Source organism: Giraffa tippelskirchi, chromosome X, assembly GCF_054371585.1.
Source record: "Giraffa tippelskirchi isolate mGirTip1 chromosome X, T2T-mGirTip1v1.2.pri, whole genome shotgun sequence".
Lineage (NCBI taxonomy): Eukaryota > Metazoa > Chordata > Mammalia > Artiodactyla > Giraffidae > Giraffa > Giraffa tippelskirchi.
Genome location: NC_137289.1, coordinates 100611338 through 100633344, shown reverse-complemented (window position 1 = coordinate 100633344; position 22007 = coordinate 100611338). Strand labels below are relative to the sequence as shown.

The following is a 22007-nucleotide window of genomic DNA, read 5'->3' as shown; positions in this document are numbered from 1 at the left end:
CTGAGAAACCTGTATGAAGGTCAAAAAGCAACAGTTAGAACTGGACATGAAACAATGGACTGGTTCCAAATTGGGAAAGGAATACATCAAGACTGTATATTGTCACCCTCCTTATTTAACTTATATGCAGAGTACCTCATGCGAAATGCCAGGCTGGATGAAGCACAAGCTGGAATCAAGATTGCTGGGAGAAATATCAATAACCTCAGATATGCAGATGGCATCAACTTTATGGCAGAAAGCAAAGAGGCACTAAAGAACCTCTTGATGCAAGTAAAAGAGGAGAGTGAAAAAGTTGGCTTAAAACTCAACATTCAAAAAACTAAGATCATGGCATCCAGTCCCATTACTTCATGGCTAATAAATGGGGAAACATTGGAAATATGACAGACTATTTTCTTGGGCTCCAAAATCACCACAGATGGTGACTGCAGCAATGAAATTAAAAGATGCTTGCTCCTTGGAGGAAAAGTTATGACAAACCTAGACAGCATATTAGAAAGCAGAGACATTACTTTGTCGACAAAGGTCCGTCTAGTCAAAGCTATGGATTTTCCAGTAGTCATATATGGATATGAGAGTTGAACTATAAAGAGAGCTGAGCACCGAAGAATTGATGCTTTTGAACAATGGTGTTGGAGAAGACTCTTGAGAGTCCTTTGGACTGCAAGGAGATCAAACTAAAGGAAATCAGTCCTGAATATTCATTGGAAGGACTGATGGTGAACCTGAAGCTCCAATACTTTGGCCACCTGATATGAAGAGCTGACTCATTTGAAAAGACACTGATGCTGGAAAAGATTGAAGGCGGGAGGAGAAGGGGACAACAGAGGATGAAATGGTTGGATGGCATCACCGACTTGATTGATATGAGTTTGAGCAGTCTCTGGGAGTTGATGATGGATAGGAAAGCCTGGCATGCTGCAGTCCATGGGGTCACAAAAACACGACATGGATTCACAAAGACATGACTGAACTACTGAAATGAACTGAACTGAAAAGCTTTTAAGAAGTTGATAGCCTTTTACTCTGCTATCATCATTCTAGAAAACATGTAATTAGATAATTGGAAGGTGGACAACAAATCATACCTACATTTCACCATAACATTTAAAAATTTCAAGCATCACAAAAATATAAAAAGTAATATATAGTTAACTGTCACTGTAATATCTTCCATAGCCAGTAGTTGTTAAAATGTGGCCACACTTGCTTGAGTTTTTGTTGTTGTTGTTGTTGCTCTTACTAATATATTTTAAAACAGATGCCAGTCCTCAAGTTATTTCACTCGTGTTCTTTGATATGCATCTGTAAAACATATGAACATTTTCTTACATAGGCACAATGCCATTATTACTCCTAAGAAAATTAATGATAATTTCTTGATATCATCTTAATATCTAATCCATTTTTAGGTTTTCCTGATTGTCTTACAAAAGCTTTTCTGTGGTTACTTCAAATCAGGATTCAAACATGATCCACACATTACAACATTACCTTTAATAACAGAAGTTTGCAAAGAGCTAAAATGTATCATGACAGAAAACTGAATAATTATGGCAGTGCCATAAAACAGTAATCTTTGTTGTGGTATTATGGCTGATATGGTTGTTTCTTTCTTTATCCTTTTCAATCTTGATTCCAAGTGTTCTCTACTGAACACTAGGGGGAAATCAATTTAAAGAAAAGATGTTAACTGTCTGTCCGTGGATTTACTGAATTTGAATTCTGTATCTCACCCCTGTCTCACCCTTTTTCTTAATGATCCATCTTAGACATCAATGTGCTTTGCTCATCTTACTTCTTCTAGGTCAGAGCTCATCAGCTGGTTCTTCCTCCCTGTGATGTGGTAATCAAGGCTGTTTCTGAGTATGTTAGTTCAATCAAAGACCCCTCAAACCTGGATGTGGTTGGGAAGGATGTTTTCAAACAGTCTCAGGTAAGCTAGCCTTCACCTTCCTAAGAATGGCCAGTTTTCTTACCTTCACAAGTACCACCAGCAGATTTGATCATTTTTGTGCTGCCTGAATTCTCTCCTCGTAGCTGTTTATCTTCTCCCTTCTTACAGACTAGAGCCCCAAAGTTTCTTTTAGAAAACATCACTAGGCCTGGATTTAAAGGATTTTTTTACCTTTTTTCTACTGATTATTAAAGTTATATGAACTCATTCTACAGAATTTAGAAAATATCACTTATACTCTCATTACCCAGAAACAACTTGCCATAGTTATCACTCTGGCATATATCCCTCTCTTTTTTTTCAGTGTATATTTTAATATAAAGGAGATCTTGCCTATTGGATGAAAATGAGTGCTGAAAAAGACTACTTAAGTACGTCCATATGAAACAACAGTGTTTCATTATTAATAGTGAAAAAAGGGCTCACCTGGGATTTTATCTTGTGAAAAATGAAACTAAAAGTTAGGAAAATAAGTTAGTTTTATTTTTGACAATTTCATTTATACTCATCCTCCAGGTTTTTCAGTTTTATTTTAAATTTAAAAGTCAGTAAAACTGACTTGTATAGTTATATGGATTTTTAAAACATGTATAGATTTGTGTAGCCAATATCATAATCAGGATCAGAACAGTTGAACCTTCCCCAAAATTTCTTATGCTTTCCCTTCATAATTACACCCAAACTCATCTCTAATCCCTGGAAACGACCAGTCTATTCTCTGTCATACTTATATCTTTTAGAGAATAGCATGTGAACAGAATCATAGAGTATGTGATCTTTTAAGAATGGCATTTTTCATTCATCATAATGCCTTTGAGATTGTTTTAAGTTGTTGAATGTTGCATCTATGGATAATTCATTCCATTTTATTGCCATAGTATATATTGTATCACTCTACCTCATTTTATTTATGCTTTCACCCCTAGAGAATATTGAGTTGTTTCCAATTTTTGGTGGTTCAAATAGAGCTTCTATAAACATTTCTGTACAAGTTTTTGTATGAACATATTTTCATTTCCCTACTGTAATACCTAGCAATGGAAATTCTGGGTCATATGGTAAGTGTATGTTTAACGTAAACTTTATTTTTTTTCTTTTTTTTAAACTTATTTATTTTAATTGGAGGCTGATTTCTTTACAATATTGTAATGGTTTTTGCCATGCACTGACATGAATCAGCCATGGGTGTACATCTGTTCCCCATCCTGAACCTCCCTCCAACCTCCCTCCCCATCCCATTCTTCAGGGTCATCCCAGTAAACCAGCCCTGAGCACCCTGTCTCATGCATCGACCTGGACTGACGATCTGTTTCACATATGAAAATATACATGTTTCAATGCTATTCTCTCAAATCATCCCACCCTCACCTTCTCCCACAGAGTCCAAAAGAGTGTTCTTTACATCTGTGTCTCTTTTGCTATCTCACATATAGAGTCATTGTCTATCTTTCTAAATTCCATATATATGCATTAATACACTGTATTGGTGTTTTTCTTTATGACGTACTTCACTCTGTATAATAAGCTCCAGTTTCATCTACCTCATTAGAACTGATTCAGATGTATTCTTTTTAAGGGCTGAGCAATATTCCATTGTGTATATGTACCACAGCTTTCTTATCCATTCATCTGCCGATGGACATCTAGGTTGCTTCCATGCCCTGGCTATTATAAACAGTGCTGTGATGAACATTGGGGTACACGTGTCTCTTTCAATTCTCATTTCCTCAGTGTATATGCCCAGCAGTGGGATTGCTGGGTCATATGGCAGTTTTATTTCCAGTTTTTTAAGGAATCTCCACACTGTTCTCCATAGTGGCTGTACTAGTTTGCATTCCCACCAACAGTGTAAGAGGGTTCCCTTTTCTCTACACCCTCTCCAGCATTTATTGTTTGTAGATTTTTGGATAGCAGCCATTCTGACCCGTGTGAGATGGTACCACATTGTGGTTTTGATTTGCATTTCTCTGATAATGAGTGATGTTGAGCATCTTTTCTTGTGTTTGTTAGCCATCTGTATGTCTTCTTTGGAGAAATGTCTCTTTAGTTCTTTGGCCCATTTTTTGATTGGGTCATTTATTTTTCTGGAATTGAGCTGCAGGAGCTGCTTGTATGTTTTTGAGATTAATTCTTTGTCAGTGGCTTCGTTTGCTATTATTTTCTCCCATTCTGAAGGCTGTCTTTTCACCTTGCTAATAGTTTCATTCGTTGTGCAAAAGCTGGTAATTTTAATTAGGCCCCATTTGTTTATTTTTGCTTTTATTTCCATTATTCTGGGAGGTGGGTCATAGAGGATCCTGCTGTGATTTATGGCAGAGTGTTTTGCCTATGTTTTCCTCTAGAGGTTTTATAGTTTCTGGTCTTACGTTTACATCTTTAATCCATTTTGAGTTTATTTTTGTGTATGGTGTTAGAAAGTGTTCTAGTTTCATTCTTTTACAAGTGGTTGACCAGTTTTCCCAGCACCACTTGTTAAAGAGATTTTTTTCTCCATTGTATATTCTTGCCTCTTTTGTCAAAGATAAGGTGTCCATAGGTGCATGGATTTATTTCTGGGCTTTCTGTTTTCTTCCATTGATCTATATTTCTGTCTTCGTGCCAGTACCATACTGTCTTGAATACTGTAGCTTTATAGTATAGACTGAAGTCAGGCAGGTTGATTCCTCCAGTTCCATTCTTCTTTCTCAAGATTGCTTTGGCTATTCGAGGTTTTTTGTGTTTCCATACAAATTGTGAAATTATTTGTTCTAGTTCTGTGAAAAATACCATTGGTAGCTTCATAGGGATTGCATTGAATCTGTAGATTGCTAACTTAAACTTTAGAAGACTCTGCCAAACCATTTTCCAGGGTGGCTGTTGCATTCCTTAACAGTATTTGTTATTGTTGATATTGTTATTGATAGTATTAGTCATTTTAACAGCTGTGTAGTGGTAGTTCATCATAATTTTAATTTTCATCTCTCAAATAACTAATGATGAACATTTTTTTTTTCCTGGGCTTATTTGCCATCCATATATTCTTCCTGGTGAATGGTCTGTTCATGAACAGTCTTTTGCATATTTTTTAACTGAGCTGTTTGATTACTTACTATTGAGTGTTAAGAGTTCATGACCTTTTGTCAGATACTTGGTTTGTAAATATTTTCTCCTAGTGTATAGTTTGTCTTTATATTCTTTTCAGGGTCTTTTACAAAGTGAAAGTTTTCCAGCTTTATCTTTTTTGGATCATGCTTTTGGTGTCATGTCTATGAACTCTTTCCCTAACTGCAATCCCAGATGGTGCTAGTGGTAAAGAACCCACCTGCCAGAGCAGGAGACGTAAGGGACTCAGGTTTGATCCCTGGGTTGGAAATATCCCCTTGACGTGGGCATGGCAACCAACGCCAGTATTCTTGCCTGGAGAATCCCATGGACAGAGCAGCCTGGCAGTCTACAGTTCTTAGGTATCCAAAGAGTTGGACACAACTGAAGAGACTTAGCACACAAGCACAACAATATTGCCCTGTTTTCTTCTAAGAATTATATAGTTTTACTTTTTACATTTAGAATAAGTCATCAATTTTGAATTCATATTTTTGGAAGTGTGAGGTATTTTGTTTTCCTTTTACATATGGTTGTTCAGTGGTTTCAACACAGTTTTGTGAAAAGATTCTTCTTTCTCCACTGAATTGCCTTTGTCAAAGATCAATTGTTCAAGACTCCCTTGGTGGTCCAGTGGTTAACAATCCACTGGCTAGTGCAGGGGACCTTGATTTGATCCCTAGCCTGACAAAACCTGGTCCAATGGAGAAGGGAATGGAAAAGCACTTTAGTGTTCCTGCCTTGAGAACCCCATGAACAGTATGAAAAGGCAAAAAGATGGGACGCCGAAAGATGAACTCCCCAGGTTGGTAGGTGCCCAATATGCTACTGGAGATCAGTGGGGAAATAACTCCAGAAAGAATGAAGAGATGAAGTCAAAGCAAAAACAACACCCAATGTGGATGTGACTCGTGATGGAAGTAAAGACCAATGCTGTAAAGAGAAATATTGCATAGGAACCTGGAATGTTAGCTTCATGAAACAAGGCAAATTGGAAGTGGTCAAACAGGAGATGGCAAGACTCAATGTCTATATTTTAGGAATCAGCAAACTAAAATGGACTGGAATGGGTGAATTTAACTCAGATGACCATTATATCTACTACTGTGGGCAAGAATCCCTTAGAAGAAATGGAGTAGCCATCATGGTCAACAACAGTCCATATTGCAGTACTTGAATGCAATCTCAAAAATGACAGAATGATCTCTGTTCGTTTCCAAGGCAAACCATTCAATATCATGGTAATCCAAGTCTATGTCCTGACCGGTAATGCTGAAGAAGCTGAAGTTGAACGGTTCTATGAAGACCTGCAAGACATTCTATAACTAACAACCAAAAAAGATGTCTTTTTCATTATAGGGGACTGGAATGAAAAAGGAGGAAGTCAAGAAACACCTGGAGTGACAGGCAAATTTGGCCTTGGAGTACAGAATGAAGCATGGCAAAGGCTAATAGAGTTTTGCCAAGAGAAAGCACTGGTCATTGCAAACACCCTCTTCCAACAAAACAAGAGAAGACTCTACACGTGGACATCACAAGATGGTCAATATCGAAATCAGATAGATTATTTATTTGCAGCCAAAGATGGAGAAGCTCTATACAGTCAGTAAAAATAAGACCAGGAGCAGACTGTGGCTCCGATCATGAACTCGTTATTACCAAATTCAGATTTAACTTGAAGAAAGTAGATAAAACCACTAGACCATTCAGGTATGACCTAAATCAAATCCCTAACTACTATACAGTGGAAGTGACAAATAGATGCAGGGGATCCTTTCTGTTAGACAGAGTTCCTGAAGAACTATGGAGTGAGACATTCATGACATTGTGTAAGAGGCATTGATCAAGACTATCCAGAAGAAAAAGAGATGCAAACAGGCATAATGGTTGTCTGAGGAGGCTTTACAAATATCCAAGAAAAGAAGAGAAGCAAAAGGCAAAGGAGAAAAGGAAAGATATGCCCATCTGACTGCAGAGTTCCAAAGAATAACAAGGAGAGATAAGAAAGCCTTCCTCGGTGATCAATGCAAAGAAATAGTGGAAAACAATGGAATAGGAAAGACTGGAGATCTCTTCAAGAAAATTAGAGATACCAAGGGAACTTTTCATGCAAAGATGGACACAATAAAGGACAGAAATGGAATGGACCTAAGAGAAGCAGAAGATATTAAGAAAAGGTGGCAAGAATACACAGAAGAACTATACAAAAAAGATCTTCATGACCCAGATAATCACAGTGGTGTGATCACTCACCTAGAGCCAAACATCCTGGAATGTGAAGTCATGTGGGCCTTAGGAAGCATCACTATGAACAGAGCTAGTGGAGGTGATGGAATTCCAGTTGAGCTATTTCAAATCCTAAAAGGTGATGCTGTGAAAGTGCTGTTCTCAATATGCCAGCAAATTTGGGAAGCTCAGCAGTGGCCATAGGACTGGAAAAGGTCAGGTTTCATTCCAATCCCAAAGAAAAGCAATGCCAAAGAATGCTCAGATTACTGCACAATTGCACTCATTCTCACACGCTAGTAAAGTAATGCTCAAAATTCTCTATGCCAGACCTTAATAGTACATGAACCATGAACTTCCAGATGTTCAAGAAAAGTCAGAGGAACCAGAGATCAAATTGCCAACATCCTTTGGATCCTCAAAAAAGCAAGAGAGTTCCAGAAAAGCATCTACTTCTGCTTTATTGACTACACCAAAGCCTTTGACTGTGTGGATCACAACATACTGTGGAAAATTCCTAATGGGATGGGAATGCCAGACCACCTGACCTGCCTCCTGAGAAATCTATATGCAGATCAAGAAGCAACAGTTAGAACTGGACATGGAGCAACAGACTGGTTCCAAATCAGGAAAGGAGTACGTCAACACTGTATATTGTCACCCTGCTGATTTAACTTATATGCAGAGCACATCATGAGAAACGCTGGGCTGGAGGAAGCACAAGCTGGAATCAAGATACCAGGAGAAATATCATTAACCTCAGATATGCAGATGACACCACCCTTATGGCAGAAAGCGAAGAAGAACTAAAGTGCCTCTTGATGGAAGTGAAAGAGGAGAGTGAAAAAGTCGGCTTAAAACTCAACATTCAGAAAACTTAAGATCATGCCATCTGGTCCCATCACTTCATGGCAAATAGCTGGAGAAACAATGGATACAATGACAGACTTTATTTTGGGGGGCTCCAAAATCACCACAGATGGTGACTGCAGCCATGAAATTAGAAGAGGCTTGCTCCACCAACCTAGACAGCATATCAGAAAGCACACATGATTTTGTCAACAAAGGTCCATGTAGTCAAAGCTATAGTTTTTCCAGTGGTCATGCATGGATGTGAGAGTTCGACTATAAAGAAAGCTGAGCACTGAAGAATTGATGCTTTTGAACTGTGGTGTTGGAGAAGACTCTTGAGAGTCCCTTGGGCTGCAAGGAGATCCAACCAGTCCATCCTAAAGGAAATCAGTCTTGAATATTCATTGGAAGGACTGATGCTGAAGCTGAAACTCCAATAATTTGGCCACCTGATGTGAAGAACTGACTCATTTGAAAAGACCCTCATGCTGGGAAAGATTGAAGGTGGGAGGAGAAGGGGACGACAGGAGATGAGATGATTAAATGTCATCACCGAATCAATGGACATGAGTTTGAGTAAACTCCGGAGTCGGTGATGGACAGGGAGGCCTGGCATGCTTCAGTCATTGGGGTCTCAATGAGTCAGACACGTCTGAGTGACTGAACTGCCTGAATGAATGAACTGGGAAGATTCCACATGTCACAGGGCATGTAAGCCCAGGCACCACAACTAAGCCCACGCTCTAGAACCTGAGCCACAATTACTGAGCCCACATGTCGCAACTTTTGAAGCCTGTGCACCCTAGAATCTGTCTATGCAACAGGAGAAACCACCACAATAAGAAGCCCAGGCACTGCAACTAGAGAGTAGTCCCCACTCGCCATAACTAGAGAAAGCCTGTGCCCAGCAACAAAGATACTGTGGAGCCAAAAATAAAAATAGATAATTTTAAAAATTGATTATTCATATTTGTATGGATCTATTTCTGGACCGTATTCTGTTCAGTTGACTATGTATCTCTCTCTTTTCAAATAGCACACTGTTTTGAATCCTGTAGCTCTATGGTAAGTCTTAAGATTGGGTAGTGATTTCTCTAATTTTACTCTTCTTTTTCAAAATTGCTTTGTGTATTTTAATTCCTTTTTCTTTCCATATAAATTTTAGAAGAATGCTGTCTATATGTACAAAAAAATCCTAGTGGATTTTAACTGCAATTCCTTTAAATGTATACATGAATTTGGTCAGTATTCAAATCCATAAATATGATATGCCTCTGCATTTATTTAGGTTGTCTTTGATTTAGTTCATCAGTTTTTTATAGTTTTCAGCATATAAGTCTTATTCATCGTTTTATATTTATGTTTAAGTATTTCATCTTGGATGCACCTATTATAAAGGATATTGTTTTATTCCATTTTCTATTTGTTCATTGCTGCTGCTGCTGCTAAGTCATTTCAGTCATGTCCTACTCTGTGAGACCCCATAGACGGCAGCCCACTAGGCTCCCCTGCCCCTGGGATTCTCCAGGCAAGAACACTGGAGTGGGTTGCCATTTCCTTCTCCAATGCATGAACGTGAAAAGTGAAAGTGAAAACGCTCGGTCGTGTCTGACTCTTAGAGACCCCATGGACTGTAGCCTACTAGGCTCCTCCATCCATGGGATTGTCCAGGCAAGAGTAGTGGAGTGGGTTGCCATTGCCTTCTCCGTGTTCATTGCTAGTATATAAAAATATGACTGATTTTTGTGCCTTGATCTTGTATCCTGCAACCTTTGTAAATTTACTAGGAGCTTTTTGGTAGGTTTCTTGGTTATTTTCTGTAGAGGCTATCATTTTATCAGTGAGTAGGGACAATTTTAGTTCTTTCTTTTCCACTCGTACGCCTTTTTTTTCTTATTGCACTATCTAGGATTTCTTAACAGTGTTGAATACGAGTACTGAGAGAATATCCTCTTTGGGGAAAGCATTCAGTCAGCATTTAGTGAGATGGGTTTTTTTTGATGCATGTTATTAGGTTGAAGAAGATCTCTTTATAGTTTACTAAAAGTTCTTATCATTAATGGATGGTATATTTTATCAAATGCATTTTGTGTGTCTATTGATAGGATCATGTGCTTTTTCTTATTTAGTCCATTGATTTTTGAATACTGAGCCATCTTGTATTCCCAAGAAATGGTAAAAATGTATTATTCTTATTTTTTATTGTTGGATTTGAATTACTTGTATTTCATCGAGTATTTTTGCCTGTATTTTCATGAGGAATATTGAACTATAGTTTTTATGTGTGTACATGTTTTCTTTGGTTTTGATATCGGGGTGATGCAGGACTAATAAAGTGAGTTGGCAAGTATTCCTTCTTCTATTTTTTGGAAGAGGTTGTATATAATTGGTGTTTTTCTTCTTTAATTGTTTGGTAGAATTTCCAGTGATCTATCTTGCATGCATTTCTTTGAATTTATCTTGTTTAGAGTTTGCTGAGTTTCTTTCATTTCTAAGTATGTCATCCACTAAATTTGAGAAGTTTTCATCTATTATTATTCAAGCATATTTTCTGTTCCACATTCTCCTTTCCTCCTGTAACTACAGCAGTACCAGTGTTTGACCTGTTGATATTACCCCATCGATACCTAAGACTGTGATTTTTAAAAAAACTATATTCCTCTCTGATTTTCACACTGGACAATTTCTGTTGATACATCATTAACTTTGTTGATTCTTTCCTGATCATCTATTTTCTTTTTAAAAGAAGGTTTTTATTGGAGTATAGTTGATTTATAATGTAATAGTTTAAGGTGTACACCAAAGTGACTCAGTTATACACATACAAGTATCCATTCATCTTTAAGTTCTTTTCCCATATAGGTTATTATAGAATATTGAGTAGAGTTTCCTGTGCTATACCATGGGTCCTTGTTAGTTATCTAATTTATATATAGTAATATGTGTATGTTAATCCCAGCCTCCTAATTTATCTTTCCCCACTTTTCACCTTAGGTAACCATAAGTTTTTCTACTTCTGTGACTCAGTTTTTGTTTTGTAATTTTCATAAATAAGTTTCATTTGTACCCTTTTTTTAAGATTCCACATATCAGTTCAGTTCAGTCGCTCACTCGTGTCCGACTCTTTGCGACCCCATGAACTGCAGCTCGCCAGGCCTCTCTGTCCATCACCAACTCCCGGAGTTTCCACAAACCCATCTATTTCCCATGAAGTGATGGGACCAGATGCCGTGATCTTAGTTTTCTGAACGTTGAGCTTTAAGCCAACTTTTTCACTCTCCTCTTTCACTTTCATCAAGAGGCTCTTTAGTTCTTTTTCACTTTCTGCCATAAGGGTGGTGTCATCTGCATATCTGAGGTTATTGATATTTCCCCCAGCAATCTTGATTCCAGCTTGTGTTTCTTCCAGCCCAGCGTTTCTCATGATGTACTCTGCATAGAAGTTAAATAAGCAGGGTGACAATATACAGCCTTGACGTACTCCTTTTCCTATTTGGAACCAGTCTGTTGTTCCATGTCCAGTTCTAACTGTTGCTTCCTGACCTGCATACAGGTTTCTCAAGAGACAGGTCAGATGGTCTGGTATTCCCATCTCTTTCAGAATTTTCTACAGTTTGTTGTGATCCACACAGTCAAAGGCTTTGGCATAGTCAATAAAGCAGAAATAGATGTTTTTCTGGAACTCTCTTGCCTTTTCGATGATCCAATGGATGTTGGCAATTTGATCTCTTGTTCCTCTGCCTTTTCTAAAACCAGCTTGAACATCTGGAAGTTCATGGTTCACGTATTGCTGAAGCCTGGCTTGGAGAATTTTGAGCATTGCTTTACTAGCATGTGAGATGAGTGCAATTGTGCGGTAGTTTGAGCATTCTTTGGCATTGCCTTTCTTTGGGATTGGAACAAAACTGACCTTTTCCAGTCCTGTGGCCACTGCTGAGTTTTCCAGATTTGCTGGCATATCGAGTGCAGCACTTTCACAGCATCATCTTTCAGGATTTGAAATAGCTCAACTGGAATTCCATCACCTCCACTAGCTTTGTTTGTTGTCATGCTTTCTAAGGCCCACTTGACTTCACATTCCAGGATGTCTGGCTCTAGGTGAGTGATCACACCATCGTGATTATCTGGGTCATGAAAATCTTTTTTGTACAGTTCTTCTGTGTATTCTTGCCACCTCTTCTTAATATCTTCTGCTTCTGTTAGGTCCATACCATTTCTGTCCTTTATCGAGCCCATCTTTGCATGAAATGTTCCTTTGGTATCTCTGATTTTCTTGAAGAGATCTCTAGTCTTTCCCAATATGTTGTTTTCCTGTATTTCTTTGCATTGATCGCTGAGGAAGGCTTTCTTATCTCTCCTTGCTATTCTTTGGAACTCTGCATTCAGATGGGAATATCTTTCCTTTTCTCCTTTGCTTTTCGCTTCTCTTTCCCAGCTATCTGTAAGGCCTCCTCAGACAGACATTTTGCTTTTTTGCATTTCTTTTCCATAAGTGATATCATATGATACTTGTCTTTCTCTGTCTGACTTACTTAATATGATAATCTCTAGATCCACCCATGTTGCTGCAAATGGCATTATTTCATTCTTTTATATGTGAGTAATATTCCATTATTTTTACTACATCTTCTTTATCCATTCCTCTGTCAATGGACACTTAGGTTGCTTCCATGTCTTATTGAAGTTGGTCATCTCTTTTCTGCTATAGGACCCATCCAACAAGTTTTTTTAAAAATTCTGAGTATTGTATTTTAAGTTCTAAAATTTCCATTTTGTTCCTCTTTATGTATTACCTTTCTTTGCTGAGATTTATTTTTTTTTTTTGAGTTTTGAGTTATTTATCCTTATTTTAAACCAACTCAATGTTTCTCTCTTGGTAAAAGAGAAACAGTGCGAGATAAACACAAAAGTTTTGTTCTTAGCAATTACACAATTTAAACAATGTGATAACAATCCTTTTGAGAATCCTGAAATTTAGGTTGAATTTATTTTGATTTTACATCTGTTAAGAATCAGATGTATACTACATATACCTTTTATTTCAAGTTGAATTTAGAATCAAAGGGAATAGAGGAAAAGTGTGATCTAATAGAAAGGTTCTAAAGTTCTACTCCTTATTTTTGCTGAGATTTTCTATCTTTGTTTCAAAAGTGTTTCTTCTACTTTTAAGCATTTTTATAAAACTGCTTAAGGATTTTGTCAGATAATTTCAACATGTGTGTCATCTCAGCATTGGCATATATTATTTCATGCGATGTAACATTTTCCTGGTTATGCCCAAACCAAGTAAAACTGGATTGGACATTTTGAATTTTATGTTATGAGAATCTTGGTCTTATTTCAATATAATGGAGAATGTTGATAGTTTTGTATTAAGAAGCAACTGACCCATTAAGTTCAGACCACAAGTTCTTACCATCCTACAGTGGTTTCAGTGTCAGTGCAATTTTCAAAGCCTTTGCAAACATATTTGAATCAGTGGCACAAATGCCACATAGTGGCTAGTATGGGGTTTGTGTAGTGGTTTATTTCTTCAGTCTTCCGAGTCTGTGGTCTGCTGTTTTAAGTGTCAGATCCACACATGTGCTGCTTCCTCTTTGCAATCCATTCAGTACTTAGTAGTTCATTGGGCCACACTTTTTCAACATCTAGGGCCAAGGTGCAGGACAGAGAAAAGGTACTAAAGGCTCACCCCACCCTGTAGAGACCACTGCTTCTCTGATTGGAGAGGAAGGTTCCTCATTCAGAGATTTAGCTTCTTCCTGTTATCCATTTATTGCTACTGCTGCCACTACCGGTTTGCTTTAGGCTGGCACACATTAGAACAGAAAAAAGAAAAATGGGAGCATTTCCATACATTTTCTTGAGTTTTTAGAGACTCCTTTCCCACTTTTCAAGCCAGAACTGGACTAAGGTTTCTCCTGGAGCTCTGTCCACGTCAATGGATGCTTCCAGATTTTAGACTACATTGTGTCCACACCAGGGGATATTGGAGGAAAAAGAAATATTAAACTCACCCTTGGTTTTTGTAGTACTTTGAATTCTGGTCTTCTTCCCCAATCCTCCTTCTAATGTTTGCTTTTCACAATCTTCAAATATCTGCTCCTGGTTGTTATAACCACCTTCAATAGGAACAAGGTGGAGTGTACTAATCCCATCTTATTCAGAATGGAACACTTCACAGCAAATAGATGGGGAAACAATGGAAACAGTGACAGACTTTATTTTCTTGGGCTCCAAAATCACTGCAGATGGTGACTGCAGCCATGAAATTAGAAGATGCTTGCTCCTTGGAAGAAAAATTATGACAAACCTAGACAGCATATTAAAAAGCAGAGACATTACTTTGCCAACAAAAGTCTGTCTAGTAAAAGCTATGGTTTTTCCGGTAGTCATGTATGAATGTGAGAATTGGACCATAAAGAAACCTGAGCGCTGAAGAATTGATGCTTTTAAACTGTGGTGTTGGAGAGGACTCTTGAGAGTCCCTTGGACTGCAAGGAGATCCAACCAACCCATCCTAAAGGAAATCAGTCCTGAATATTCTTTGGAAGAACTGATGCTGAAGCTCTAATACTTTGGCCACCTGATGAGAGGAACTAACTCATTGGAAAAGACCCTGATGCTGGGAAAGAGTGAAGGCAGGAGAAGAAGGGGACGACAGAGGATGAGATGGTTGGATGGCATCGCCAACTCAATGGACATGAGTTCGAGCAAGCTCCGGGAGATGGTGAAAGACAGAGAAGCCTGGCGTGCTGCAGTCCATGGGGTCACAGAGAGTTGGACATGATTGAGTGACTGAACAACAGCTATAAATTTTTTTAATGAATAAAGAATAAGTTTTCCAAACAAAATTTTGTGATAGCCCTCATATCCACTAGGTCACATTTAACTTTCTAGCACAATTTTTGTGCTGTGTTTGTTTTAATAAAAAGTATACTTGAATTATATTTTCTTAAAAGATTTACATTCTTTTGATATTCAAATCATTCTTTTTTCAAGTGCCTTTCCTGCCATGATCTTTCATAATTCTCTCTTCCATCATTGTTGAACACTAGCTGTAATAGATCCTCATTGGTCTGTGGCTTCTAGCATAATGGCTTCTTCCATTATGTCCGTTTACTTTGGGAAATCCTGACTTTATGACAGATTTACCCATTCACTTTGTTACTTTGCATTGCACTTTCAGCTGTTTGCATGAGACAATTAGGAAGAGATTGACCCACAAAAAAAGAAATTGCCATGTTTGGTAGGGAGAGATCCTAGTATTAAGCAGGGAATACTGTTTAAATGGAGAATACATTTTCCTGCAGATTTTTTATTGTGATAAAAATACATATAAAATTTACCATCTTAAACATTGTAAGTGTACGTTCAGCGGTATTCAGTACATTCATAATATTGTGTAACCATAACCATCATTCATCCCTATAACTCTTATTATCTTGTAAAACTGAAAATCTACAACCATTAAAAGATAAGTCCCATTCTCTCCTCCCTCTCAGCCTATTCTACTTTTGATCTCTGATTTTGACTACTTTACATACTTCATATAAGTGGAATTATACTATATATAGGAAATTCCCAGTGGCTTAGCAGTAAAGAATCTGCCTTCAGTGCGATAGCCACAAGAGACACAGGTTCAATCCCTAGGTGAGGAAGATCCCCTGGAGAAGGAAATGGCAACCCACTCCAGTATTCTTGCCTGGATGGACAGAGGGGCCTGACGGGGCTACAGTCCATGGGGTTGCAAAGAGTCGGACATGACTGAGCATGCTTGCATATGCATTTGCATTTGCAATGGGCTTATTTCACTTAGCATAATGTACTTAAGGTTTTTCTATGTTGTAGCATGTATCAGAATATCCTTCCTTTTTAGCATTGAATAATATTCTGTTGTCCCTTTCATGAATCACAGCCTTGTAATGGCAAAGGGGCTTGTGTAACTCAGTGAAGCTGTGAGCCTTGCTGTACACGGCCACCCAAGATTGACGTGGTCCACTGGATGAGGAAATGTCAACCCACTCCTGTATTCTTGCTTGGAGAACCCCATGAACAGTATGAAAAGGCATAAAGATATGACACCAGAAGATGATGGTCATAGCAAACGCCCTTTTCCAACAACCCAAGAGACAACTCTGCACGTGGACATCACCAGGTGGTCAAAACCAAAATCAGACTGATTATGTTCTTTACAGCCAAAGATGGAGCAAGTCTATACAGTCAGCAAAAACAAGATCTGGAGATGACTGTGGCTCAGATTATGAGCTCCTTATTGCAGAATTCAGACTTAAATTGAAGAGAGTAGGGAAAACCACTAGGCCCATTCAGGTATGACCTAAATCAAATCCCTTGTGATTATACGGTGGAGGTGATGAATAGATTCAAGGGATTAAATCTGGTAGACAGAGTGCCTGAAGAACTATGGATGGAGGTTCATAACATTTTACAGGAGGCAGTGACCAAAAGCATCTCAAAGAAAAATAAATACAAGAAGGCAAAGTGGTTGTCTGAGGAGGCTTTACAAATAGCTGAGGAAAGAAGCAATGTGATAAGCAAGGGAGAAAGGGAAAGATATACCCATCTGAATGCAGAGTTCCAGAGAATAGCAGGAAGAGATAAGAAGACCTTCTTAAATGAACAATGCAAAGAAATATTGGAAAACAATAGAATAGCAAAGACTAGAGATCTCTTCAAGAAAATTGGAGATATTGAGGGAATATTTCATGCAAGGATGGCCATGATAAAGGACAGAAACGGCAAGGACTTAACAGATTAAGAAGAGGTGGAAAGAATACACAGAACAACTATACAAAAAAGGTCTTAATCACCTGGATAATCACGATGATGTGGTCACTCACCTAGAACCAGACATCCTGGAGTATGAAGTCAAGTGGGCCTTAGGAAGCATTATTGTGAACAAAGCTAGTGAAGGTTATGAAATTCCAGCTGAGCTATTTAAAATCCTAAAAGATGATGCTGTTAAAAGTGCTGCACTCAGTGTGCCAGCAAATTTGGAAAACTCAGCTGTGCACATCGGACTGGAAACGTCAGTTTCATTCCAATCCCAAACAAAGGCAATGCCAAAGAGTGTTCAAACTACCATACAGTTGTGCTCATTTCACATGCTAGCAAGGTAATACTCAAAATCCTTCAAGCTAGGCTTCAACAGTACAAGAACCAATAACTTCCTCATGTACAAGCCGGGTTTCGAAGAGGGAGAGGAACCAGAGATCAAACTGCCAACGTTCATTGGATCATGGAGAGAGCAAAGGAGTTCCAGGAAAAAAATCTACTTCTGCTTCACTGACTATGCTAAAGCCTTTGACTATGAAGATCACAACAAACTGGAAAATGCTTAAATAGATGAGAGTACCAGACCACCTTACCTGTCTCCTGAGAAATTTGTATGCAGGTAAGAGACATGGATTCAATCTCTGGGTAGGGAAGAGCCCCTGGAGGAGGAAATGGTACCCATCTACAGTATACTTGTGGCTTCCCTGATGGCTCAGCCGGTAAAGAATCCACCTGCAATGCAGGAGATGCAAGAGACATAGGTTCGATCCCTGGGTTGGGAAGATCCCTTGGAGGAGGAAATGCAACCCAATCCAGTATTCGTGCCTGAAAAATCTCATGGACGAGGAGCCTGGCAGGCTACAGTCAGTTCAAAGGGTCGCAAAGAGCTGGACCTTACTGAATGACTAAGCAAGCAAGAAGCAACAGTTAGAAACAGACATGGAACAACTGACTGGTTCAAAATTGGGAAAGGAGTACAACAAGGCTATATATGGTCACTCTGCTTATTTAATTATATGCAGAGTGCATCATGCAAAATGTGGGCTGGATGAATCACAACCTGGAACCAAAATAGCCAGGAGAAATATCAATAACCTCAGATATGCAGATGATACCACTCCAATGGCAGAAAGTGAAGAGGAACTAAAGAACCTCTTGATGAGGGTGAAAGAAGAGAGTGAAAAAACTGGCTTGAAACTCAACATTAAAGAACTAAGATCATGGTATCTGGTCCCATCACTTTGTGGCAAATAGAAGGGGAAAAAGTGGAAGCAGTGAGAGATTTTATTTTCTTGGGCTCCAAAATCACTATGGACAGTGATTGCAGCCATGAAATTAAAAGATGCTTGCTCCTTGGAAGGAAAGCTATGACCAACCTAGACAGCAAATTAAAAAGCAGAGACATCACTTTGTAGACAAAGGTCTGTATAGTCAAAGCTATGTTTCCAGTAGTCATATACGGATGTGAGAGTCAGACCAAAAATAAAGCTGAGTACCGAAGAATTGATGCTTTTGAACTGTGGTGTTGGAGAATACTCTTGAGAGTCCCTTGGACTGCAAGGAGATCAAACCTGTCAATCTGAAAGGAAATCAACCCTGATTATTCATTGGAAGGAGTGTTGCTGAAATCTGATGCAAAGAGATGACTCATTGGAAAAGACCCTGATGCTGGGAAAGATTGAAGGCAAAAGCAGACGGAGGTGGCAGAGGATGAGATGGTTAGATAGCATCAGCAACTCAGTGGACATGAATTTGAGCAAACTCCCAGAGATAGTAGAGGACAGAGGAACCTGGCATGCTGCAGTCCATGGGATTGCAGACTCAGACATGACTTAGAGACTGAACAACAACAACAATATTCCATTGTTTGTAGATGGAGGAAAAATTTTGTACATGTTCAGTTGAGTGTTGAATATTTGTAATGTTATAGCTTTTGCTTGCCTTTGTAGCTTAATAACAAGAATCCCCCTTTGACTAAACATAACAAAATTGTTTAATAGTGACTTTGCTTCTAATTCCATCCTAAACGTTTTACAGTATTTCCTAGTCCTCTTTATATGTTTGATGTGGTAGTCATCTCAGTGTACTCATCTTTAACTTGCTTTTTCCACTTAACATTATGTCTTAAACCATTCTTCATTGTTGCTATGTAATTTTCACAAATATTTTTAACAGTTATAGAATTATCAGAGCTTTTAAACAAACATACAAAAACTGCTAGGTAACAGCATCAAATTATGAATTTCTACTCTGCTAATTGTGGCCTCTGTGGATCTATTTACGAAAAGGTTAGGGGCTTCCATGGTGGTCCAGTGATTCAGAATCCACCTGGTAATGCAGGGGACATGGGTTCAATCCCTTGTCCAGGAAGATTCCACATACCACAGGGCAACTAAGCCCATGTGCCACAACTACTGAAGCCCTTGCACCCTAGAGCCTGTGCTCTGTGCAACAAGATTAGTCACCACAATGAGAAACTTGTGCTCCACAACTAGAGAATGTCTGTGTAGCAATGAAGACCAGTGCAGCCAAAAAAATTAATTAATTAAAAAATAAATATGTAAAACAAAAAGAAAAGGGTAGGGCTTAATTAAATATGGTCAGATGTAAAATACTGAGTAAACTTCTATAGATAAGTCCCATGTTAGCAGAATATAAGTATGAATAAACCATTCTTTGTCCTCACAGAACTTGAGGTTAATGGATAAGGTTGAAGCAAATAAATAAGTACAAAGGAAAAAACAATAAAGATTTCATAGAATGGAAGATTTCATAGAATTGGTGCCCTTTGAAGGAAAAGTAAATGTTTAGCTTTCGGGGCACAGAGCAGAGTGGGACACTGAGGGAAGTACATGCAATTCAGTATTTCAGGGTATTGGGTCATAGATGTATACTCACTGACACATAATAGTTTATAAGACATACTGTTAAGTGCAAAAGGCAATTTGAAAAACAATATACAATTCCACTTATGTGAAAAAAAAACAAAACTGTATTTATGTACATATATGTGTGTGTGTATAAACTGCAAAAGTTATGACAGAACACATACCAAACTGGTTACATTGGTCACTTTGGGAAAGGGGTGAGGGTACAGAGGTAGAGATATTAAGGAAGGTTCTGTGTATGGTTTGTATATCTAAAGTGAGGCTAGACGACCTGGACATCTTAATATCTGTATTTGTGTGCCTGGTGGTTGAGTCACTTAGTCATGTCCAACTCTTTGCAACCCCATGGACTGTAGCCCACCAGGCTTCTCTGTCCATGGGATTCTCCAGGCAAGAATACTGGAGTGGGTTGCCATTTCCTTCTCCAGGGAATCTTCCCGACCCAGGGATCAAACCCTGGTCTCCTGCATTGCAGACAGATTCTTTACCAATTGAGCCACCAAGAAAGACCATTTGTGTGCCTGCATGCATGCAAATAAAAGAGATCTGGAATGCTTTGTAGATCCTAGAGTATTAACAGTTACAAATTCTGAGAGATAAGATTATAACTTTAATTTTTTATTATATCTTTTATTTTTCCTACAAAAAATAAAGTGTTACAGTTAAGAGATATTTTTTTGTAGAAAATATTCAACACTGGAGCTATATGGTAAATTGCATACTCTTATGCATTGATTAGAGGCGGGCAACCTATTCCAGTATTCTTGCTGGAGAATCTCATGGATAGAGGAGCCTGGTGGGCTACAGTCCATGGGGTCGCAAAGAGTCAGACACAACTGAAGTTACTTAGCACACATGCATTAATGATGAGAGTATAACTTGAGACATCTGCTTCTGAAAGAGGTTTATATCATGTGTCAAGAGTCTATGAAAGTGACCATATCCTTTGACCTAGTAATTCCACTTCTAAAAATATCTCCTGTGAAATAGCCCAAGAAACATGTAAAAATATGCTTATTAGAACATTATTTATAATTGAAAATGACTTTAATATCTTACATTCTATTTGATTAAATTTTATGAAGGTCATAAATTATATTCAAGAGGATTTAAAAATTACATTGGAAAACCCCCTTCTCAATCATCCCCAACCCCACAGAGATAAATGGTATTTTCTATTGCCATAAGTAAGTTTCATTTCTGTGCATGTGTGCTAAGTCACTTCAGTACTGTCTGACTCTGTGTGACCCTGTGGACTCTAGCCTGCCAGGCTCCTCTGTCCATCAGATTCTCCAGGCAAGAATATTGGAGTGGGTTGCCATGCCCTCCCTCCAGGAGATCTTCCCAACCCAGGGATGGAACCCAGCTCTCTTATGTTTCCTGCATTGGAAGGCAGGTTCTTTACCACTAAGTGCCACCTGGGAAGCCCAAGTTTCACTTCTACTTAGACTTTCAGTTCAGTCAGTTCAGTCGCTCAGTCATGTCCAACTCTTTGCATCCCTATGGACTGCAGCACACCAGGCCTCCCTGTCCATCGCCAACTCCCAGAGTTTACTCAAACTCATATCCATTGAGTCAGTGATGCCATCCAACCATCTCATCCTCTGTCGTCCCCTTCTTCTCCTGCCTTCAGTCTTTCCCAGCATCAAAGAAAGTGAAAGAAAGTGAAGTTGCTCAGTCGTGTCTGACTCTTTGCAACCCCATGGACTGTAGCCTACCATGCTCCTCCGTCTATGGAATTTTCCAGGCAAGAATACTGGAGTGGGTTGCCATTTCCTTCCCCAGGAGATCTTCCCGACCCAGGGATTGAACCTGGGTCTTCCGTATTGCAGGCAGATGCTTTACCATCTGAGCCACCTCGTTTCAAATGAGTCAGCTCTTCATATCACGTGGCCAAAGTATTGGAGTTTCAGCTTTAGCATCAGTCCTTCCAATGAATATTCAGCACTGATCTCCTTTAGGATGGACTGATTGGATCTCCTTGCAGTCCAAGGGACTCTCAAGAGTCTTCTCCAACACCACAGTTCAAAAGCATCAATTCTTTGGTGCAGAGCTTTCTTCACTGTCCAACTCTCACATCCATACATGACTACTAGAAAAACCATAGCTTTGACTAGATGGAACTTTGTTGGCAAAGTAATGCTTCTGCTTTATAATATGCTGTCTAGATTGGCCATAACTTTTCTTCCAAGGAGCAAGCGTCC

General features: G+C 38.7%; 1 protein-coding gene across 5 annotated transcripts in view; it reads left to right on the top strand.

Annotated features, from left to right (window-relative positions):
- FAM120C (family with sequence similarity 120 member C) overlaps positions 1 to 22007 on the top strand; it is a 147521-nt gene that overhangs the window by 51711 nt on the left and 73803 nt on the right. For 3 of the 5 annotated variants that reach the window (XR_014075777.1, XM_081565458.1, XM_081565455.1), the window contains one exon: positions 1811 to 1939. The exons of the other annotated variants lie outside the window; for them this stretch is intronic. Coding sequence is in view for 2 of the 3 variants with exons in the window: in XM_081565458.1 (XP_081421584.1) it covers positions 1811 to 1939 (129 nt within the window). In the remaining variant the exon portion in view is untranslated. The remainder of the gene's footprint in view (positions 1 to 1810; positions 1940 to 22007) is intronic. 5 annotated transcript variants of the gene reach the window in all.